At 71.6% G+C, this 23,113-nt stretch overlaps 2 protein-coding genes across 2 annotated transcripts; one reads left to right on the forward strand and one right to left on the reverse strand.

The window, feature by feature from the left end:
- The first annotated feature begins 489 nt into the window (after positions 1–489).
- On the forward strand, positions 490–19,713 carry NPC1L1 (NPC1 like intracellular cholesterol transporter 1). The gene is made up of 21 exons (XM_085559103.1): positions 490–581; positions 1,653–3,163; positions 3,784–3,884; positions 5,326–5,495; positions 6,351–6,479; positions 7,248–7,430; positions 7,870–7,987; positions 8,411–8,538; positions 9,020–9,157; positions 9,784–9,873; positions 10,691–10,881; positions 10,958–11,085; positions 12,020–12,140; positions 12,602–12,657; positions 13,417–13,567; positions 14,803–15,034; positions 15,466–15,579; positions 16,741–16,903; positions 17,307–17,479; positions 18,646–18,807; positions 19,615–19,713. The coding sequence occupies exons 1-21, from the start codon at positions 528–530 to the stop codon at positions 19,711–19,713; spliced, it is 4,212 nt and encodes a 1,403-aa protein (XP_085415229.1). The 5' UTR covers positions 490–527.
- A 368-nt stretch (positions 19,714–20,081) lies between these two features.
- VAMP8 (vesicle associated membrane protein 8) lies at positions 20,082–23,055 on the reverse strand. The gene is given in 3 exon segments (XM_085559373.1): positions 20,082–20,316; positions 21,751–21,935; positions 22,982–23,055. Coding segments are annotated over 3 exon segments (333 nt in total). The 5' UTR covers positions 22,986–23,055; the 3' UTR covers positions 20,082–20,172.
- Positions 23,056–23,113: the final 58 nt, after the last annotated feature.

A 23,113-nucleotide genomic window follows, 5' to 3' on the forward strand; every position in this document is an offset into this window, starting at 1 on the left:
TGTGGGGGAAACAGGGCGTCACCCCTGGCACTGGCACAGGTGCCCGTGGGTGCCATCCCGTGCCACCCTGAACTCCCGAATTCCCAAATCCGCACCCATAGGTGCCCCTGACCCCCCAGATCCCCATTTGCCCCTTTTTGGTGCCACCCTGTGCCACCCTGACCCCCCAGATCCCCGTTCCCCCCATCCCGGTGCCCATCGGTGCCACCCTGACCCCGTTTCCCGTTTCCCCTCTCCCTGTGCCCATCCCGGTGCCCATCGGTGCCACCCTGCACCCTCATTTCCCCCATCCCGGTGCCCATTTTGGTGCCACCCTCACCCGTTCCCCGTTCCCCCGTCCCGGTGCCAGCCCGTGCCCGGCGGTGCCCGCGGCGGGGCCCCGATCGATCGCTCCGTGGGTTAATGATCGATCCGCGCCCGCGCCCATTGGCCCCGCGGCCGTGGTGCCAGCCGTGCCCGCCCCGCCGGGCACCGCGGCCCGGCCCGGTTTAAAGGCGCTCCCGGTGCCCGCGGGCACCCCCGGCACGATGGCGCACGGCCTGGCACTGCCCGCCGCGCTCCTGGCAGCGCTGCTGGGCCTGGTACGGGACCGGGGGCACCGGGGGGGGGCACCGGGGGGCACCGGGGGTGGCACCGGGGAGAGACCGGGGGGCACCGGGGGGAAACCGGGGGGCACCGGGGGTGGCACCGGGAGGTACTGGGGGGCACCGGGGGGTGGTACCGGGGGGTAGCGGGGGGGTGGCACCGGGGGGTAGCGGGGGGTAGTACCGGGGGTGGCACTGGGGGGCACCGGGGGTGGCATCGGGGGGAAACCGGGGGGCACCGGGGGGTGGTACCGGGGGTTGGTACCGGGGGGTAGCGGGGGGTGGTACTGGGGGCACCGGGGATGGCACCGGGGAGCGGGGCGCACCGCTGCCGTGCCAGTCGGGTGGCACGGGGGTGGCACCGGTGCGGTGCCCACCCGGTGGCGTTTGGGAGGCGAGGGTGGCGGAGTCAGGGGGGCACCACTGTGCCCACTTGGTGGCATTTGGGTGGCACTTGGGGGCCTGATGGTGGCAGAGACGGGGGCACCACTCTGGTGCCATCTGGGTGGCATCTGGGTGGCATCTGGGTGGCATTCGGCGGTGGCAGGGCCGGGACGCCCGCGGTGCCCGCCGGGTGCCAGTCAGGCTGATCGGGAGGAGCTGGGAGTGGCAGAGCCGCTCCCTGTGGTGCCCTCGGGTGGCACCGGGGGGGTGCTGTGTGGCAGGGCAGGGGGACACTGCCCCGGTGCCCATCAGGTGCCACCTGGGTGGCATTTGGGTGGCATCTGGGGAGACTGTGGGTGACACAGTGCGGGGACACCTCCATGGTGCCCACCAGGTGCCACCTGGGGGTACTGGGGCTGGCACAGTGCGGGGACACTGCCGTGGTGCCCACCAGGTGCCCTCTGGGTGGCATTTGGGGGGATTGGAGCTGGCAGCAGGCGGGAGGACACTTCGATGGTGCCCACCGGGTGCCACCCGAGGTGACCGGGCCTGGCACGGCGCGGCTCACCTCCGCAGCGCCCACCGGCCGCCATCTGGGCATCGTCTGGAGGAGCCGGAGCTGGCACAGCCGCCGCCTCCTCGGTGCCCACCGCGCCACCGACCCGTGCCCACCTGTGCCCGCAGGCGTCGCCGTCGCTGACCCCGGTGCGCCAGCCCGGCTTCTGCGCCTTCTACGGCGAGTGCGGGCACAACCCCGAGGTCAACGTGTCGCTGGTGCCCTCCAAGGTGCCCTGCGTGTCCAACAGGCCGGCGCAGGTGGCATCGGGCGCGCTGCTGGCGCTGCTGCGCTCGGTGTGCCCGGAGCTGGCGCAGGGGCACAACGGGAGCGTGCGGGTGTGCTGCAGCCTGGCACAGCTCAGCGCGCTGCGCCTCAGCGTCGGGCTGTCGGGCGCCGTGCTGGCACGGTGCCCGGCCTGCGCCCGCAACTTCGCCAACCTCTACTGCCACAACATCTGCAGCCCCGACCAGAGCCTCTTCACCAACGTCACCTGCGCGGGCACCTACGCGGCGGTGCCCGGTGCCCGCGCCGTGCTGGAGTACCAGCTCTTCTACCGGCGCCGCTACGCCGAGGCCGCCTTCGCCTCGTGCCAGGGCGTGCGGCTGCCCGCCACGGGCGGCTATGCCATCTCCACCATGTGCGGGCGCTACGGTGCCCAGCTGTGCACGGCCCAGCGCTGGCTGGACTTCCAGGGCGACAAGAACAACGGCTTGGCACCGCTGCAGATCCACTTCCAGCTGGTACCCGACGGCGCCCAGCCCGGCGAGGGCATCGCCCCGCTGGACGCGCCCGCCTGGCGCTGCGACCAAGCGCCCGGCGAGGGGCAGGAGCCGTGCTCGTGCCAGGACTGCGCCCAGGCCTGCCCGCCCGTGGTGCCACCCTCGGCGCCGCCGCCGCCCTTCCGCGCGGGCAGCGCCGACGGGGCGCTGCTGCTGGGCGCCCTGCTCTTCGCCGGCCTGGCCCTGGCATTCCTGGTGGCAGCGCTGCGCCGCCGGGGCACCGGCCGGGCCGCGCTGAAGCCGGGCGGGCACCGGCGGCGGGTGGGCGAGGGTTGGCAGCGCGGCCTGGAGCGGGCGTTCCGCCGCTGGGGCGCGGCGGTGGCGGCGCGGCCGGTGCCCGTGCTGGCGCTGGCACTGCTGGCGGCCGGCGGGCTCTCGGCGGGGCTGGCACGGCTGCGCCTCACCACGGACCCGGTGGAGCTGTGGTCGGCGCCTGGCAGCCGTGCCAGGCAGGAGAAGGAGTTCCACGACCGCCACTTCGGGCCCTTCCTGCGCACCAACCAGCTGATCGTGACGGCGCCCGGCCGCCCTGGCACCGTCTACGACTCGGTGCTGCTGGGCACCAAGAACTTCAGCGGGGTGCTGGCACCCGACGTGCTGCGGGCGCTGCTGGAGCTGCAGGAGGAGCTGGCGGGCACGGCGGCCTGGGCGCCGGGCGCGGGCAGGAACGTGACGCTGCGCGACGTCTGCTATGCCCCGCTGAACCCTGGCACGCCGGGCACGGGCGACTGCGCCGTGTCCAGCGTCACGCAGTACTTCCAGAACAACCGCAGCCGCCTGGCACTGCGCGCCTGGCAGCACGACGGCAAGCCGCCGGGCACCGTGGACTGGCACGACCACCTCATCTACTGCGTCAAGTGGGTGCCGTGGGTTGGGGGCTGTGGTGGGGCACGGTGCCCGCCTGCGGGGCGGGGGCATGGGCAAGGGGTGCTGGATATGGCACGGTGCCCGTGGGGTGCCCGGTGTGGAGCCACCTGCATGTCCCCCATCACTGTGGAGTGCCAGGCCTTGTCCATGGGGTGCCAGGCCGTGTCCGTGGGATGCCAGGCCGTGTCCGTGGGGTGCCAGGCCTTGTCCATGGGGTGCCAGGCCGTGTCCGTGGGATGCTGGCCGTGTCCGTGGAGTGCCAGGCCGTGTCCGTGTCCATGGGGTGCCAGGCCGTGTCCGTAGGGTGCCAGGCCGTGTCCATGGGGTGCCAGGCCATGTCCATGGGATGCCAGGCCGTGTCCATGGGGTGCCAGGCCGTGTCCGTAGGGTGCCAGGCCGTGTCCATGGTATGCCAGGCTGTGTCCGTGGGATGCCAGGCCATGTCTGTGAGGTGCCAGGCTGTGTCCATGGGGTGTCGGCCGTGTCCATGTGATGCCAGGCCGTGTCCATGGGGTGCCAGGCCGTGTCCGTGGGATGCCAGGCCGTGTCCGTGGGGTGCCGCGGTGCCCGGCGGGCACGGCCGCTGATGCCCGCGGCGCTGTGCCCGCAGCTCGCCGCTGTCGTTCAAGGACATCACGGCGCTGGAGCTGAGCTGCATGGCCGAGTACGGCGGGCCCGTGTTCCCCTACATCGCCCTGGGCGGCTACCCTGGTACGGGCACCGCGGGCACCGCGCGGGCACCACCCGGCACCGCGGTGTCACCCCCATGGCCCCGCAGAACGGGCACCGCGGGCACCGCGCGGGCAGTGCTGGGCACCGCGGCGTCACCCCATGTCACCTCCATGGCCCCGCAGTGTCCCCTGACTGTCCCCTCCTGTCCCCTGTCCCCCTGTCCCCCTGTCCCCCTGTCCCCTGTCCCTCTGTCCCCTGTCCCCCTGTCCCCTGTCCCTCTGTCCCATGTCCCCCTGTCCCTCTGTCCCCCTGTCCCTCTGTCCCCTGTCCCTCTGTCCCCTGTCCCCCTGTCCCTCTGTCCCCTGTCCCTCTGTCCCCCTGTCCCCTGTCCCCCTGTCCCCTGTCCCCTGTCCCCTGTCCCCCTGTCCCCCTGTCCCTGTCCCTCTGTCCCCTGTCCCCCTGTCCCCTGTCCCCCTGTCCCTCTGTCCCTCTGTCCCCCTGTCCCTGTCCCTCTGTCCCTCTGTCCCCTGTCCCCTGTCCCCCTGTCCCCTGTCCCCTGTCCCTGTCCCTCTGTCCCCCTGTCCCTCTGTCCCTCTGTCCCTCTGTCCCCTGTCCCCTGTCCCCTGTCCCCTGTCCCCTGTCCCTGTCCCTCTGTCCCCTGTCCCCCTGTCCCTCTGTCCCTGTCCCTCTGTCCCCCTGTCCCCCTGTCCCCTGTCCCTCTGTCCCCCTGTCCCCTGTCCCTCTGTCCCCTGTCCCCTATCCCCTGTCCCCTGTCCCCTGTCCCCTGTCCCCTGTCCCTGTCCCTCTGTCCCCTGTCCCCCTGTCCCTCTGTCCCTGTCCCTCTGTCCCCCTGTCCCCCTGTCCCCTGTCCCTCTGTCCCCCTGTCCCCTGTCCCTCTGTCCCCTGTCCCCTATCCCCTGTCCCCTGTCCCTCTGTCCCTCTGTCCCTCTGTCCCCTGTCCCCTGTCCCCTGTCCCCTGTCCCCTGTCCCTGTCCCTCTGTCCCCTGTCCCCCTGTCCCCCTGTCCCCCTGTCCCCTGTCCCTCTGTCCCCCTGTCCCCTGTCCCTCTGTCCCCTGTCCCCTATCCCCTGTCCCCTGTCCCCTGTCCCCTGTCCCCTGTCCCCTGTCCCTCTGTCCCCTGTCCCCTATCCCCTGTCCCCTGTCCCCCTGTCCCCTGTCCCCTGTCCCTGTCCCTCTGTCCCCTGTCCCTCTGTCCCCTGTCCCCCTGTCCCCTGTCCCTCTGTCCCCTGTCCCCTGTCCCTCTGTCCCTCTGTCCCCTGTCCCTCTGTCCCTGTCCCTCTGTCCCTCTGTCCCCATGTCCCCTGTCCCCCTGTCCCCTGTCCCCTGTTCCCTGTCCCTCTGTCCCCTGTCCCTCTGTCCCTCTGTCCCCTGTCCCCTGTCCCTCTGTCCCTCTGTCCCCATGTCCCCTCTCTGTCCCCTGTCCCTGTCCCCTGTCCCTCTGTCCCTGTCCCTCTGTCCAGGCTCGGAGTTCACCGAGGCTCAGGCTCTCATTGTCACGTACTCGCTGCGCAATTTCGCCGCCGGGGACCCGCGCCTGGAGTGGGCGCTGAGCTGGGAGCGGCGCTTCCTGGAGGTGGTGCGCGACTTCCAGCGCCGGCACGGCCACCTGGGCGTCACCTTCATGGCCGAGGTGTGCCCGCCGTGCCCCCGGGTCACCGCCGTGCCCCCTCTGTGCCCCCGGTCACCGCCGTGCCCCCCGTGTCACCGCTGTGCCCCCCGTGTCCCCTGCGTGTTCCCTCTGTGTCCCCTGTGCCCCCCGTGTCCCCACCGTGTCCCTGGGTGAGCCCTGTGTCCCCCGTGCCCCCGGTGCCCCTTCCATGCCCCCATGCCCCCATGTCTCCCTTATCCCCATGTCCCCAATGTCCCCCACATCCCCCGTGCCCCCTACGCTCCCCGTGCCCCCCATATCCCCCGTGCCCCCCGTTCCCCCGGTGCCCCCCGTGCCCCCGTTGTCCCCATGTCCCCATGTCCCCCATGTCCCCCATGCCCCCATATCCCCCATGCCCCCCGTGCCCCCGTTCCCTCCATTCCCCCCGTTCCCCCCGTGCCCCCGTTGTCCCCGTGCCCCCCATATCCCCCATGTCCCCCATATCCCCCATTCCCCCCATTCCCCCCGTGCCCCGTTCCCCCCGTGCCCCCGTTGTCCCCATGTCCCCGTGCCCCCCGTGCCCCCCATGTCCCCCATGCCCCCCATGTCCCCCATGCCCCCATATCCCCCATTCCCCCCATTCCCCCCGTTCCCTCCATTCCCCCCGTGCCCCCCGTGCCCCCGTTGTCCCCATGCCCCCCATGTCCTCCATGTCCCCCATGCCCCCATATCCCCCATTCCCCCCATTCCCCCCGTTCCCTCCATTCCCCCCGTTCCCCCCGTGCCCCGTGCCCCGTGCCCCCATTTCCCCCGTTCCCTCCATTCCCCCCGTACCCCCCGTTCCCCCCGTGCCCCGTGCCCGGTGCCCCGGTGCCCGCTGAGCCGTGCCTTGCCCAGCGCTCTCTGGAGGACGAGCTGAGCCGCACGAGCGCGCAGGACGTGCCGGTGTTCGCCATCAGTTACCTGCTGGTGTTCGCCTACATCGCCCTGGCGCTGGGCGAGTGCACGGCCTGGCGCAGGGTGCTGGTGAGCGGGCACGGGGCACGGGGCACGGGGGGCACGGGGCACGGGGCACGGGGGGAACGGGGTCACGGGGGGCACGGGGGGCATGGGGAGGAACGGGGAGGAACGGGGGGCACGGGGGTAACGGGGGTAACGGGGGGCATGGGGGGCACGGGGGGACACTAGAGGGAACGGGGGGAACGGGGGCACGACCTGGCGCAGGGTGCTGGCGAGCGGGCAGGGGGCACAGGGCACGGGGGGCATAGGGGGCACGGGGAGGAACGGGGGGCACGGGGGGGAACGGGGAGGAACGGGGGCACCGGGGGACACCGGGGGCACGGCCTGGCACAGGGTGCTGGTGAGCGGGCACGGGGCACGGGGCACGGGGAGGAATGGGGGGCATGGGGGGCACGGGAGCATGGGTGGCACGGGGGAACGGGGGGCATGGGGGGCATGGGGGGAACGGGGGGGAACGGGGGGAACGGGGGGAAACGGGGACACAGGGGAAACGGGGGCACGGGGGGGCACGGGGGGAACGGGGGGCACGGGGGGAACGGGGGTACGGGGGTACAGAAGGGGGGCACAGGCACATGGTGAGCCCGGGGGCACCAGGGGAGCACGGGGGTGCCGATCCCGGGGGGTTCGGGGGTGCCGATCCGGGGGTGCCGATCCGGGGGGGGTCCGGGGGTGCCGATCCGGGGGGGGTCCGGGGGTGCCGATCCCGGGGGTGCCCATTCCGGGGGTGCCAATCCGGGGGTGCCAGCCGGGGGTGCCGATCCGGGGCTGCCGCAGGTGGACTCGAAGGTGACGCTGGCACTGGGTGGCATCGCCGTGGTGCTGGGCGCCGTGCTGGCCGCCATGGGGCTGCTGGCACTGCTGGGGCTGCCCTCCTCCCTCATCATCATCGAGGTCGTGCCCTTCCTCGTGCTGGCCGTGGGCGCCGACAACATCTTCATCTTCGTGCAGGAGCTGCAGGTGGGCACCGCGGGCACCGCGGGCACCGGGGACAATGGGGGAACCGGGGGGCACGGGGGGCACCGGGGGATGGAGGTGGCACAGCGACACGGGGCACTTGGGGGACATGGGGGTGGGGGGGGCGTAGGGGGCACAGGGTGGGCACAGGGTGGGCACAGGGCGCCCGCGGGTGCCCCTGGATCTGGGGGTGTCCTGGGTAACCCCGGAGCCGGGGGTGTCCCCTCGATCTGGGGGCGCCCCTGGGTGTCTGGGGGTGCCCCTGGGTGCCCCCCGAGCCGGGGGTGCCCCTGGATCCATGGGCGCCCTGGGTGACCCGGGGGCGCCTCCTCGATCTGGGGGCGCCCCTGGGTGTCTGGGGGCGCCCCTGGGTGTCTGGGGGCGCCCCTGGGTGCCCCCCGAGCCGGGGGTGCCCGGGGTGCCCCTGACCCGCCCCTGGCAGCAGCAGTCGCAGCGGGAGCCGGGCGAGACGCGGGAGCAGCAGCTGGGGCGGGTGCTGGCACAGGTGGCACCGAGCATGGTGCTCTGCAGCCTCTCCGAGACCCTCTGCTTCCTCCTGGGTACGGGGGGCACCGGGGGCACGGGGGGGATCGGGGGCACCGGGGGCACCGGGGGGATCGAGGGCACCGGGGACACCGGGTTATCGGGGGCACCGGGGGGATCGAGGGCACGGAGGGCATCGGAGGATGGAGGTGGCACAGGGACATGGGGGGCACTGCGGGCACAGGGGGGCACGGGGGGCTTGTCCGGCGTCCCGGGGTGTGCCCAGGGGTGTCCGGTGCCCCGGGGGCTGCCCGGGGGTCTCTGCTGACCAGGGGGGTGCCCGGGGGTGCCCAAGGGTGTCCGGCGACCCAGAGGGTGCCAGCGGGATGCCAGGGGGTGCCAGTGACCCGGGGGATGCCCAGGGGTGCCCGGGGGTCTCTGGTGCCCCGGGGGGTGCCCGGGTGCCCCGGCTGACCCGGGATGTGCCCGGGGTCCCGCAGGTGCCCTCTCCTCCATGCCAGCCGTGCGCACCTTCGCCCTGACGGCCGCGTTGGCCGTGGCGCTGGACCTGGCACTGCAGCTCTCGGCCTTCGTGGCACTGGTGGCACTGGACGGCCGCAGGCAGGAGGTGGCACCGGGGGCACGGCGGGGCGGGGCACGGGGGGGGTGGGAGGGTCCCCAGGGTGGGCACGGGAACCTCAGGGTGGGCACGGAGTGGGTGAGACATCCCCAGGGTGGGTGCGAGGATGCCCAGGGTGGGCACGGGGTGGGTGAGAAGACCCCGGGGTGGGTGCGAGGATGTCCAGGGTGGGCACGGGGTGGGTGACATCCCCAGGGTGGGTGTAAGGATGCCCAGGGTGGGCACGGGGTGGGTGTGAGGACCCCGGGGTGGGTGCGAGGATGCCCAGGGTGGGCACGGGGTGGGTGTGAGGACCCCGGGGTGGGTGTGAGGATGCCCAGGGTGGACACAGGGTGCCCATGAACCCGCCAGGGTGGGTGAGGGTCCCCAGGCCGTGCCCAGGGTGGGCAGGGGGCACCGGCGGGGCACAGGGGGGTTTGCCGGACCGGAGCCGTGCCCACCCCCCCTCACCCCCGTGCCCCCCTGCCAGGCCGGGCGCTTCGACTTGTGCTGCTGCTGCGGGATGGGCAAGGGGGGCACGGCCGGGGGGGGCACGGGGCTGCTGCGCCCCCTCCTCGAGCGCTACTACACCCCCGTGCTGCTGCACCCCCTGGTGCGGCCCGCCGTGGTGAGGGCACGGGCACCGGGCACCGGGCACGGGGCACGGGGGGCATGGGGGCATTGGGGCACCGGGGGGCACCGGGGGCATGGGGGGCATTGGGGGATTGGGGCACCGGGGGGCACCGGGGGCATGGGGGGCATTGGGGGATTGGGGACACGGGGGGAACTGGGGGCACGGGGGGCACGGGGGGCATTGGGGCACCGGGGGGCACGAGGGGCACTGGGGGACTGGGGGAATTGTTGGGCACTGGGGGGCACCGGGGGCATTGGGGATACCGGGGGGCACGAGGGGCACTGGGGGGAATTGGGGGCATTGGGGGATTGGGGCACTGGAGTTTGGGGTTTCGGGGTTCGGGGTTCGGGATTTTGGGGTCCAGAGGTTTGGGGTTCAGGGGGTTTGGGGTCGGGGTTTTGGGGTTTGGGATTTTGGGGTTTGGGGTTCAGGGGGTTTGGGGTCCGTGGGATTTGGGGTTTTGGGGTTTGGGGTTTGGGATTTGGGGTTTGGGTTTTGGGGTTTTGGGGTTTGGGGTTTGGGGATTTTGGGGTTCGGGGATTTTGGGGTTCGGGGGTTTGGGGTTTGGGATTTTGGGGTTTGGGGTTTTGGGGTTCGCTCCGAGCACAGCCCCTGCCCAGGTGCTGCTGTTCCTGTTCATGGCCTGCTCCGGCCTCTTCCTGCTCTTCCACGTCTCCGTGGGGCTGGACCAGGAGCTGGCACTGCCCGAGGTGGGCACCGCGCCCGGGCACCGCGGGCACCGCAGGGACAGCGGGGGACACGGGGGTGTGGCACGGCCCCACATGGGGACACACAGGGATGGTGGGACCCCTCTGAGACCTCCTTGGGACCCATTGGGTGCCCACCATGGTGCTCCTTAGATGACCATGGAATGCCCATTGGATGACCATTGGGCGCCCACTGAATGATGATTGGGTGCCCATTGGGTGCCCATTGGTTGACCACTGGATGACCATTTGGCGCCCATTGATCGACCATTGAATGCCCATTTGGTGCCCATTGGGTGCCCACTGGGTGTCCATTGGGTGGCTGTTGAATGACCATTGGGCGGCCATTGGGTGCCCATTGATTGACCATTGAATGCCCATTCGGTGCCCATTGGGTGCCCACTGGGTGTCCATTGGGTGGCTGTTGAATGACCATTGGGCGGCCATTGGGTGCCCATTGATTGACCATTGAATGCCCATTCGGTGCCCATTGGGTGCCCACTGGGTGTCCATTGAGTGGCTGTTGAATGACCATTGGGCGGCCATTGGGTGCCCATTGATTGACCATTGAATGCCCATTTGGTGCCCATTGGGTGCCCACTGGGTGTCCATTGGGTGGCTGTTGAATGACCATTGGGCGGCCATTGGGTGCCCATTGATTGACCATTGAATGCCCATTGGGTGCCCATTGGGTGCCCATTGGGTGTCCATCTGCCTCCCATTGGGTGTCCATTGAGGGCCCATTGGGTGTCTACCGGAACCTCTTTGGGCCGCTCCGGGGCGCCGCGCGGGTGCCACCGCTGATGCCCGCTGTGCCCAGGACTCGTACCTGCTCCAGTACTTCTCGGCGCTCAACCAGTACCTGGCCGTGGGCGTGCCCACCTACTTCGTCACCACGGGCGGCTACAACTTCTCCTCGGAGAACGGCACCAACGCCATCTGCTCCAGCGCCGGCTGCGACGCCGACTCGCTGACGCAGACCATCCAGCTGGCCACGCGCTTCCCCAACGCGTGAGTGCCGCCCGCGCCCGCGCCCGCGGCGCCCGGCCCCGCCCGCCCGGTGCCAGCCCCGTGTCCCCCGTGCCAGGTCCTACCTGGCCATCCCGGCCACCTCGTGGGTGGACGATTTCCTGGACTGGCTGAACCCCACGGCGCGCTGCTGCCGCGTGCACCAGAGCGGGGAGCACCAGGGCGACTTCTGCCCCTCCACCAGCAGTGAGTGCGCGGCACGGGCACGGCGCCCGCCGTGGCGGCCGCTGGGTATACATTGAGTGTCCACCACCGTGGCCACTGGGTGCCCACCATGGCAGCCACTGGGTGCCCACCGTGGTGGTCCTTAGGTGTACACTGAGTGTCCACCACCATGGCCACTGGGTGCCCACCGTGATGCCCATTGGGTGTACATTGAGTGTCCACCACCGTGGCCACTGGGTGCCCACCATGGCAGCCACTGGGTGCCCACCGTGGTGGTCCTTAGGTGTACACTGAGTGTCCGCCACCGTGGCCATTGGGTGCCCACCGTGGTGACTGTTGGGTGGCCATTGGGTGGTCATTGTGATGGCTTTTGGGTGGCCATTGGGTGTCCATTGGATGCCCACCACGATGGTCCTTAGGTGTACACTGAGTGTCCACCACCGTGGCCATTGGGTGCCCACTATGGTGGTTGTTGAGTGGCCATTGGATGCCCACCACGATGGTCCTTAGGTGTCCATTGAGTGTCCACCACCGTGGCCATTGGGTGCTCAGCACGGTGACTGTTGGGTGGCCTTTGGGTGTCCATTGGGTGTTAATTGGGTGACCATTGGTTGTCCTTTGAGTGTCCATTGATTGACCATTTGGCATCCATTGGGTGTCCATGGGTGTGATTGTGTCACCATTGGGTGCCCATTGATCGCCCAATGATTGACCATTGGGTGCCCACTGAGTGACCCTTGGATGCCCACTGACCGCCCGTTGGGCATCCATTGATCGCCCATTGCTCGCCCACCATGGCGCCCATTGGGTACCAACTGTGACGAGCACCATGCGCCGTTTGCTGCCCACTGGCCACCACGTACCCTCTGTGTTCCCGGCGGTGCCCGGGGTGCCCGGGGTGCCCGGCGGTGCCCGGGGTGCCCGGTGGCCGCGCTGACGCCGCGCGTGCCCGCAGGCGACCCCAGCTGCGCGTTCGGCCAGTGCGTGAAGGCCGTGCGGCGCCCCACGCCCGCCGAGTTCCGGCGATTCCTGCCCTGGTTCCTGCAGGACCGGCCCACCCTGCAGTGCCCCAAGGGGTGAGTGGCACCGGGGTGGCACCGGGGTGGCACCGGGGGGATGCGGCACGGGGGGAAGTGCCACCCGAGCCAGGGGACACAGAGGGGGTGGCACTGTGGAGACATCTCAAGGGTGGCGCTTGTGGGGACACTGAGGAGAAGGTGGCACTCAGGGGGAACAGCCGAGGGCACGCCCAGGGGTGGGTGGCACCTCTGGGGACACATCGAGGGTGGGTGGCACCTCTGGGGACACTTTATGGAGGTAATGCCACCTCTGGGACACACCCAGGAGCTGGTGGCACCCACAAGGGTGGTGCCACCCAGGGACACGAGCAGCAGCGTGGGCAGTGCCCGGGTGTCCCCAGGGTGTCCCAGGGTGTCCCCAGGGTGTCCCCAGGGTGTCCCCAGGGTGTCCCCAGGTGTCCCAGGGTGTCCCCAGGGTGTCCCCGGGTGTCCCCTGACCGTGCCCGCTGTGCCCGCAGTGGCCTGGGCGCCTACGACACGGCCGTGAGCATGGACAGCAACGGCACCATCCTGGGTGAGTGCCCCTGAGTGCCCGCTGCCCTGGCAGTGCCCGCTGCCCCTGAGTGACCACTGCCCCTGAGTGCCCACTGCCCCTGAGTGCCCACTGCCCCTGAGTGACCACTGCCCCTGAGTGCCCGCTGCCCTGGCAGTGCCCGCTGCCCCTGAGTGACCACTGCCCCTGAGTGCCCGCTGCCCCTGAGTGACCGCTGCCCTGGCAGTGCCCGCTGCCCTGGCAGTGCCCGCTGCCCCTGAGTGACCACTGCCCCTGAGTGCCCGCTGGCCTGGCAGTGCCCGCTGCCCCTGAGTGACCACTCACCCTGAGTGACCACTGACCCTGAGTGCCCGCTGCCCTGGCAGTGCCCGCTGCCCTGGCAGTGCCCGCTGCCCCTGAGTGACCACTGCCCCCATGGTGACCACTGCCCCTGAGTGCCCGCTGCCCTGGCAGTGCCCGCTGCCCCTGAGTGCCCGCTGGCCCTGAGTGACCACTGCCCCTGAGTGCCCACCGCCCCGGCAGTGCCCACCGCCCCAGCAGTGCCCACCACCCCGGCAGTGCCCACCGCCCCGGCAGTGCCCACCGCCCCGGCAGTACCCACCGCCCCGGCAGTGCCCACCACCCCGGCGTGCCCACCGCCCCGGCAGTGCCCACCACCCCGGCGTGCCCACCGCCCCGGCAGTGCCCACCACCCCGGCGTGCCCACCGCCCCGGGGTGCCCACCGCCCCGGCAGTGCCCGCTGCCCGCGGTGCCCGCGCTGACCGCCGCCGTGCCCGCAGCCACGCGCTTCATGGCGTACCAGCGGCCGCTGCGCACGTCGCAGGAGTACACGGCCGCCCTGCGCGCCGCCCGCGCCCTGGCACAGCGCATCACGGGCACCCTGCGCGCCGTGCCCGGCACCGACCCCGCCTTCCGCGTCTTCCCCTACACGTGAGTGGCACTGCCACCCGCGGGCACCGCCACGCGCGGGGGGACCCGCTGGGGGCACCGGGGGTGCCCGGGGAGCGGTGCCCAGGGAGCGGTGCCCGCTCTGCGGGGATGGGGATGCCCCGATGCCCCTGTTGGGGGGCACTACTGGGTGCCCAGGTCAGGGCTTAGAGGGGTCCCAACTCAGGGGTGCCCAGGTAAGGGGTGCCCAGGTGAGGGGTGTCAACACCGGGGTGCCCAGTGCCCATTTCGGGGTACCCGGTGTCCATATCACAATACCCGGTGCCCATATCATGGTGCCCAGTGCCCATTTTGGGGTGCCCAGTGCCCATCTCAGGGGTCCCGGTGCCCATTTCGGGGTGCCCAGTGCCCATCTCAGGGGTCCCAGTGCCCATTTCGGAGTACCCGGTGTCCATATCATGGTGCCCAGTGCCCATTTTGGGGTGCCCAGTGCCCATCTCAGGGGTCCCAGTGCCCATTTCGGGGTGCCCAGTGCCCATCTCAGGGGTCCCAGTGCCCATTTCGGGGTCCCGGTGCCCATTTTGGGGTGCCCAGTGCCCATCTCAGGGATCCCAGTGCCCATCTCAGGGGTCCCGGTGCCCATCTCAGGGGTCCCGGTGCCCATTTTGGGGTCCCGGTGTCCATATCATGGTGCCCAGTGCCCATATCAGGGGTCCCGGTGCCCATATCAGGGGTCCCGGTGCCCATTTCGGGGTGCCCAGTGCCCATATCAGGGGTCCCGGTGCCCATCTCAGGGGTCCCGGTGCCCATTTCGGGGTGCCCAGTGCCCATATCAGGGGTCCCGGTGCCCATATCAGGGGTCCCAGTGCCCATTTCGGGGTGCCCAGTGCCCATCTCAGGGATCCCAGTGCCCATCTCAGGGTGCCCAGTGCCCGTTTCGGGGTGCCCAGTGCCCATCTCAGGGGTCCCGGCGCCCATTTCGGGGTGCCCAGTGCCCATCTCAGGTTCCCCAGTGCCCATCTCAGGGGTCCCGGTGCCCATCTCAGGGTGCCCAGTGCCCATTTCGGGGTGCCCAGTGCCCATATCAGGGGTCCCGGAGCCCATTTCGGGGTCCCGGTGCCCATTTCGGGGTGCCCAGTGCCCATCTCAGGTTCCCCAGTGCCCATCTCAGGGGTCCCGGTGCCCATTTCGGGGTGCCCAGTGCCCATCTCAGGTTCCCCAGTGCCGCAGCGGTGCCAGCACGGTGCCAGCGCGGTGCCAGCGCGTGCCACCCGCAGGGTGACGTACGTGTACTACGAGCAGTACCTGACGGTGGTGTACGAGGGGCTGGTGACGCTGGCACTGTGCCTGGTGCCCACCTTCGCCGTGTCCTTCCTGCTGCTGGGCATGGATGCCCGCTCCAGCCTGGCCACGCTGCTGACCATCGCCATGGTGCTGCTGGGCACCGTGGGCTGCATGGCGCTCTGGGCAGTGCCCTACAACGCCGTGGCGCTCATCAACCTGGTGGCGGTGCGGGCACGGGCACACGGGGCACCGCGGCTGGCACGGGGACACGGGGGGTGGCACGGGGACGTGGGACAGGCAGGACACGTATGTGGTGGCACGGGGACATGGGGCACACAGGCTGGCACAGGGACACGGGGCATGTGGGGTGGCACGGGGATGTGGGGTGGCACGGGGATGTGGGGTGGCACGGGGACACGGGGCACAAGAGGTGGCACGGGGACACGGGGCATGTGGGGTGGCACAGGGCATGTGGGGTGGCACTGGGCACGTGAGGTGGGACACGGGGCAGCTTTGGGGGCACAGGAGGTGGCAGCAGGAGCTGGGGCATACAGGGTGGCACAGGGGGTGGCTCTGGTGGCACAGCGTGGCTCGGGTGGCTCCGGGGGTGGCTCCGGGGGCACGGCGGTGCCCGGGTGACCGCCCGGTGCCCGCAGGCCGTTGGCATCTCGGTGGAGTTCGTGTCCCACATCACCTGCGCCTTCGCCCGCAGCCGCCAGCCCACGCAGGTGGCACGGGCCAAGGAGGCCACTGTCACCATGGGCAGCAAGGTGGGCACGGGGGGCACTGTGGGACCCCAGACCCCAAATCCTCCTGGGGCTGGGGGTGGCACCGAGGGACCCCAAACCCGCCTGGGCTGGGGGTGGCATCGAGGGACCCCAAACCCGCCTGGGCTGGGGGTGCCACCGTGGGAGCTGCTGGGATGTGCCACCCTGGGACCTCCCATTGTCGGGGTGACACCGCGGGGTGGCCGCTGTCCCTCGGTCGGTGTCCCGCTGTCCCTCGGTGTCCCGCGGTCCCTCGGTGTCCCGCTGTCCCTCGGTGTCCCGCGGTCCCTCGGTGTCCCGCTGTCCCTCGGTGTCCCGCTGTCCCTCGGTCGGTGTCCCGCTGTCCCTCGGTGTCCCGCTGTCCCTCGGTGTCCCGCTGTCCCTCGGTCGGTGTCCCGCTGTCCCTCGGTGTCCCGCGGTCCCTCGGTCGGTGTCCCGCTGTCCCTCGGTGTCCCGCTGTCCCTCGGTGTCCCGCGGTCCCTCGGTCGGTGTCCCGCTGTCCCTCGGTGTCCCGCTGTCCCTCGGTCGGTGTCCCGCTGTCCCTCGGTGTCCCGCGGTCCCTCGGTCGGTGTCCCGCTGTCCCTCGGTCGGTGTCCCGCTGTCCCTCGGTGTCCCGCGGTCCCTCGGTCGGTGTCCCGCTGTCCCTCGGTGTCCCGCGGTCCCTCGGTCGGTGTCCCGCTGTCCCTCGGTGTCCCGCTGTCCCTCGGTGTCCCGCTGTCCCTCGGTCGGTGTCCCGCTGTCCCTCGGTGTCCCGCTGTCCCTCGGTCGGTGTCCCGCTGTCCCGCTGTCCCTCGGTGTCCCGCTGTCCCTCGGTGTCCCGCGGTCCCTCGGTCGGTGTCCCGCTGTCCCGCTGTCCCTCGGTGTCCCGCGGTCCCTCGGTCGGTGTCCCGCTGTCCCGCTGTCCCTCGGTGTCCCGCTGTCCCTCGGTGTCCCGCGGTCCCTCGGTCGGTGTCCCGCTGTCCCTCGGTGTCCCGCTGTCCCTCGGTGTCCCGCTGTCCCTCGGTCGGTGTCCCGCTGTCCCGCTGTCCCTCGGTGTCCCGCTGTCCCTCGGTCGGTGTCCCGCTGTCCCTCGGTGTCCCCGCTGTCCCTCGGTCGGTGTCCCGCTGTCCCTCGGTCGGTGTCCCTCGGTCCCTCGGTGTCACCGCGCTGCCGCTGTCGCCGCAGGTGGTGGCGGGGGTGGCCATGACCAACCTGCCGGGCGTGGCGGTGCTGGCGTTCGCCAAGGCGCGCCTGGTGCGGATCTTCTTCTTCCGCCTCAACCTCATCGTCACCCTGCTGGGGCTGGCACACGGCCTGGCATTCCTGCCCGTGCTGCTCAGCTACGTCGGTACGGCGGGCACGGGGACAGGAACAGGGTGGCACGGGGGGACGGGGACAGGGACAGGGTGGCACCGTGTCGCCTCGGGGACAGGGAGGGTGGCACTGCGGGGACAGGGATAGGGACGGGGTGGGCATGGTGGGGACAGGGACAGTGGCACCTCCAGGACAGGGACAGTGTGACACGGGCACTGGGTCTGTGTCACCTCTAGGACAGGGACAGGGACGGTGACACCGCCCCCAATGTCCCCTCAGCCGGGGGACAGGGGCAGTGTCACCCCGGGGACAGGGACGGTGACACCTCGGGGACAGGGATGGTGTCACCTCGGGGACAGGGGCAGTGTCACCTCGGGGACAGGGGCAGTGTCACCCCGGGGACAGGGACGGTGACACCATCCCCTCTGTCCCCACAGGGCCCAAGCCGCGGCTGCCAGCCGGGGAGGACGCGCCGGGGGACACCGTGCAGGGGACAGCGCTGGGACTGTACAACCCCCACTACAGGGACCGGGACCGGGACCGGGACAAGGACCAGGACAGAGAAAAGGAACAGGACAGGGACCGGGACAGGGACAGGGAAAAGGGCCAGGTCAGGGACCGGGACCGGGACAAGGACCAGGACAGGGACAGGGACAGGGACAGGGACAGGGACAGGGACAGGGAAAAGGACCAGGACAGGGACCGGGACAGGGAAAAGGACCAGGACAGGGACAGGGACCGGGACAGGGACAGGGACCAGGACAGGGACAGGGACCGGGACAGGAAAAAGGACCAGGACAGGGAAACGGACCAGGACAGGGACAGGGACAGGGACAGGGACAGGGACAGGGACCAGGACAGGGACAGGGACCAGGACAGGGAAAAGGAACAAGACAGGGACCGGGACAGGGAAAAGGACCAGGACAGGGAAAAGGACCAGGACAGGGAAAAGGACCAGGACAGGGACAGGGACAGGGACAGGGAAAAGGAACAAGACAGGGACAGGGACCAGGACAGGGACAGGGACGGGGACCAGGACAGGGAGAAGGACCAGGACAGGGAAAAGGAACAGGACAGGGACAGGGACCGGGACAGGGACAGGGACGGGGACCAGGACAGGGAAAAGGACAAGGACCAGGACAAGGACAAGATGTCCGGGAAGGGCTGAGCCCCCCTGTCCCCCCCGTGCTCCTCCCCCCCCTCTATTTAAACTGGTTTTGTCACAGCCTGGACTGGTCGGACTGGGATGGATGGGGGAGGGGAGGTGCTGCGCCATGGGGCCCAAATGTCACCGGGGTTGGGGACATGGGACAGCAGCTGGGGCACAGGGACATGTGGGGACACGGGGACAACGTGTGGGGCACAGGGACACTCTGGGGACAGGATTTGGGACACAGGGATGTGTGGGACACCGGGGACAAGGTGGGGACACCTGGGGACAGAGGGTGCTGTGGGGACACCGGGGGTGTGGGCCAAGGGGACACGGAGATGCCACGGGCACACGGGCACCGCGGGGACGATGGCACTGCGAGAGGGACACACACGGCCCACGGCACGGGAGAGCGTGGGGACGTGGGCACGGGGCCAGCCGAGGATGGCGACCGGGGCACACGAGCTCTGCGGGGCAGAGCGCGCACGGGGACACCGGGACCGGCGGATAGGCGGGGGAGACGGCGACACGCGGGGCCGGGACACGCGGGGACACTCGGGGACACGGAAAGTCCCGCGCGGGTCACCGCCCACCACCCCCGGGGGTCGCGTCCCTCCGTTCGGCAGGGAGAGCACCGGCAGCGGCAGCGGCAGCGGCACCGGCACCGGGGATCCCGAGCCCGGCGGCCCCCGTGGCTCCGAGCCCGCTGCGCCCCTCGCAAAGCGAAAGCGGCGGCGGCGGCCGGGACTCCCCATGGTCCCGGTGCCGCGGGGTCGGGGTCGCTGCCGGTACCGGTGCGCCCGTTCCTGTACCCGTCCCGCCTCGGGCCCCAGCGGCCGCCCCCGCCGGGAGGGACCGGGACCGCCCCCGGTCACCCTCGGGTGGCCACAGTCCCGGGACAGCCCGGCCCGAACCCCCGGGACCGGGCTCCCCACGGCCCCCCGCTCGAGTCTCCGACTGCCGTGTCCCCGTGTCCCTGCAGCCCCCCGTGTCCCCGTGTCCCCGTGTCCCCCTGTCCCCATGTCCCCCTGTCCCTGCAGCCCCCCGTGTCCCCGTGTCCCCGTGTCCCCCTGTCCCCATGTCCCCCTGTCCCTGCAGTCCCCCGTGTCCCCGTGTCCCCGTGTCCCCCTGTCCCCATGTCCCCCTGTCCCTGCAGTCCCCCGTGTCCCCGTGTCCCCGTGTCCCCCTGTCCCATGTCCCCATGTCCCCGTGTCCCCCTGTCCCCGTGTCCCCCGTGTCCCCGTGTCCCCCGTGTCCCCCGTGTCCCCCTGTCCCCGTGTCCCCCTGTCCCCGTGTCCCCGTGTCCCCCTGTCCCCGTGTCCCCGTGTCCCCCGTGTCCCCCGTGTCCCCCTGTCCCCGTGTCCCCCTGTCCCCGTGTCCCCGTGTCCCCCTGTCCCCGTGTCCCCGTGTCCCCCTGTCCCCGTGTCCCCCTGTCCCCGTGTCCCCCTGTCCCCAGGACCCCCGGCCGTGTCCCCTTGGCACTGCCCTGTCCCCAAAAGGGGTCCCGCAGCCCCACGCGTGTCGGTGTCCCCGGGGCCCCGTGTCCGGTCCCGGGGGACCCCCGTGTCCCCGTCCCCCCTCCCCTTCCCCCCCAGCCTCCGAGGGTGGCAGTGCCACCAGTGTCCTTTGTCCCTCGGTGCCTGGCACGGCCCCACCCCCCCACGCCCGTGTCCCCACGCGTGTCGCCCTCGTGACCCCACGTGAGTGTCCCCACATCCCTGGGGGTCCTCCCCACCGTGTCCCCACGTGTCCCCACGCATGTTCCTGGGTCCCCATGCCTGTGTCCCCACATGTCCCCACACCCATCTCACCATGTTCCCCTGTGTCCCCCCGTGTCCCCCCATGTTCCCGTGTCCCCCCATGTCCCCCCGTGTTCCCCCGTGTTCCCCCATGTCCCCCCGTGTCCCCCCGTGTCCCCCCATGTTCCCGTGTCCCCCCATGTCCCCCCGTGTCCCCCCATGTTCCCGTGTCCCCCCGTGTCCCTGTGCCCCCCATGTCCCCCCATGTCCCCCCGTGTCCCCGTGCCCCCCGTGCCCCCCGCCACAGGCACACACGAGTCCCGTGGCTGTCCCCATCTGTATTTGGGCCCGGGGTGGCCGTGTCCCCGTGTCCCCGTGTCCCCGTGTCCCCGTGTCCCCGTGGGGACGGTGCCTCTAGGTGGGGATGGTGCCGGTGGCCAGGAGGATGATGAGGATGAGGACGATGACGCCCACGAGGCCGAGGATGACGAGCAGCTTCACGTTCTTCCACCAGAAGCGCCGGGCCATCTTCTAGGACGTGGTGCGGAAGTGCTCGGACTGCGGGGACAGCGCTCAGGGACGGGGGACCCCGGCACCCTGGGGACCCCGGCACCCTGGGGACCCCGGCACCCTGGGGACCCCCGGCACCCTGGGGACCCCCGGCACCCAGGGGACCCCCGCACCCTGGGGACCCCCGGCACCCAGGGGACCCCCGGCACCCTGGGGACCCCCGCACCCTGGGGACCCACGGCACCCTGGGGACCCACAGCACCCTGGGGACCCCCGGCACCCTGGGGACCCCGGCACCCTGGGGACCCCCGCACCCTGGGGACCCCCGGCACCCAGGGACAGCCCCGGCACCCTGGGGACCCCGGCACCCTGGGGACCCCCGGCACCCAGGGGACAGCCCCGGCACCCTGGGGACCCCCAGCACCCTGGGACAGCCCTGACACCCTGGGGACCCACAGCACCCTGGGGACCCCCGGCACCCTGGGGACCCCCGGCACCCAGGGACAGCCCCGACACCCTGGGGACCCACAGCACCCTGGGGACCCCCGGCACCCAGGGACAGCCCCGGCACCCTGGGGACCCCGGCACCCTGGGGACCCCCGGCACCCAGGGGACAGCCCCGGCACCCTGGGGACCCCCGGCACCCTGGGACAGCCCTGACACCCTGGGGACCCACGGCACCCTGGGGACCCCCGGCACCCTGGGGACCCAAATCCTCAGCCACTGGGCACACCTCTGTCACCCAGGCACCCCAAGTGCCACCCCAGGGACATCCTAGGGACACCCCCTGCCACCCCAGGGCCCATGCCATCCCACTGGGCACCCTTGGGGACCCTGTTCCCCCTTGGGATCCCGTGTCCCTGACCTGGGGACCCTGAGGAGCCCCCGGAGGAGCCCTGCACCACCTCGGGGGCTTCGGGACCACCTCGGAGGCACCGTGCCACCTTTGGGACCTGGGGTCACCTCGGGGAGCTGCGTGCCCACCCTGGTGACCCCGTGCCCACCCTGGTGACTCCGTGTCCCATGTGGGTACCTCATGCACACGCTGGTGGCTCCGTGCCCCCTCTGGTGACCCCTGCCCACTCTGGTGGCTCCGTGCCCCTCTCCTCTCCCGTGCCCCTCTCCTGCCCGTGCCCCTCTCCTGCCCAGTGCCCCTCTCCTGGTCCGTGCCCCTCTCCTGTGCCCCTCTCCTGCCCCGTGCCCCTGTCCAGTGCCCCTCTCCTCTCCCATGCCCCTCTCCTGCCCAGTGCCCCTCTCCTGGTCTGTGCCCCTCTCCTGTGCCCCTCTCCTGCCCGTGCCCCTCTCCCGTGCCCCTCTCCCGTGCCCCTCTCCCGTGCCCCTCTCCCGTGCCCCTCTCCTCTCCCGTGCCCCTCTCCCGTGCCCCTCTCCCGTGCCCCTCTCCCGTGCCCCTCTCCCGTGCCCCTCTCCCGTGCCCCTCTCCCGTGCCCCTCTCCTCTCCCGTGCCCCTCCCGTGCCCCTCACCGTGGCCTCCAGGTCCTGGCTCTTGCTGTGCAGCTGCTCCAGGTTCTCTCCCCGTGCCAGGATCCGCTCCACGTTGTGGCTCATGGCGCTGGTGACGTCCCGCACCTCCCGCTGCAGCGCCCGCACGCGGCCCGCGCCCCCCGCGCCCACCGGGGACTCCGCCGGGACCCCCGCCGGGACCCCCGCCGGGACCCCCGCCTGCGGCACGGCCGGGGCTCAGGGCGCCCGGAGCCCCGCGGCTCCGCACAGACACCCACAGCACCCTACAGACACCCACAGCACCCTACAGACACCCACTGCACCCTACAGACACCCACTGAACCCTACAGACACCCACAGCACCCTATAGACACCCACTGAACCCTACAGACACCCACAGCACCCTACAGACACCCACTGAACCCTACAGACACCCACAGCACCCTACAGACACCCACTGAACCCTACAGACACCCACAGCACCCTATAGACACCCACTGAACCCTACAGACACCCACAGCACCCTACAGACACCCACAGCACCCTACAGACACCCACAGCACCCTACAAACACCCAGAGCACCCTACAGACACCCACAGCACCGTACAAACACCCACAGCACCCTACAGACACCCACAGCACCCCACGGAGCCCCCGGGGCGCCCCAGCACCCTACAAACACCCACAGCACCCTAGAGACCCCCAGGCACGCCCCAGGGCGCTCCAGCACGCTAAAAACACCCCAGGGTGCCCCAGCGCCCTACAGACACCCCAGGCACCCCGAAGGCACCCCCGAGCCCCCCACGGGCACCCAAAGGGACCCCCGAGCCCCCCACGGGCACCCAAAGGCACCCCCGAGCCCCCCACGGGCACCCAAAGGCACCCCCGAGCCCCCCACGGGCACCCCAGTGTCCCCAGATCCCCCCTGAGCGCCCCAGGGGCGCCCCTCACCCCTTATGGGCACCTCCTTACACACCCGGTGCCCCCGGTGCCCTCCGGGCCCGCCCCCGGTGCCCCCCGGTGCCCCCCGGAGCCCCCCGGGCCCGTCCCCCGGTGCCCCCCGGTGCCCCCCGGAGCCCCCCGGGCCCGTCCCCCGGTGCCCCGGTGCCCCCGGTGCCCCCCGGTACCCCCGGTGCCTCCCGGTGCCCCCCGGTGCCTCCCGGTGCCTCCCGGTACCCCCGGGCCCGTCCCCCGGTACCCCCCGGGCCCGTCCCCCGGTACCCCCCGGTGCCCCCCGGTGCCCCGGGCCCACCATGGTCCGTCCGGCCCCGCTCGGCTCCGCTCCCGCGGCGGCCCCGGACCCGCCCCACCTGCCCGGGGCTTCCGGGAGCGGCGGCGCCGCCGGGCTGGGGCGGGCCGGGGGCGGGCGCGGTCGGGGCGGGC

The sequence above is a fragment of the Lonchura striata genome, chromosome 22 (assembly GCF_050655825.1).
Source record: "Lonchura striata isolate lonStrDom1 chromosome 22, ASM5065582v1, whole genome shotgun sequence".
Taxonomy (NCBI): Eukaryota; Metazoa; Chordata; class Aves; order Passeriformes; family Estrildidae; genus Lonchura; species Lonchura striata.

Coding starts and splice junctions, on each gene's coding strand:
- NPC1L1 (XM_085559103.1), top strand. CDS start 528: ATGGCGCACGGCCTGGCACTGCCCGCCGCGCTCCTGGCAGCGCTGCTG. Junction 6,480..7,247: donor CGGCCTGGCGCAGGGTGCTG/GTGAGCGGGCAC, acceptor GGGCTGCCGCAG/GTGGACTCGAAGGTGACGCT. Junction 8,539..9,019: donor TGGACGGCCGCAGGCAGGAG/GTGGCACCGGGG, acceptor CCCCCCTGCCAG/GCCGGGCGCTTCGACTTGTG.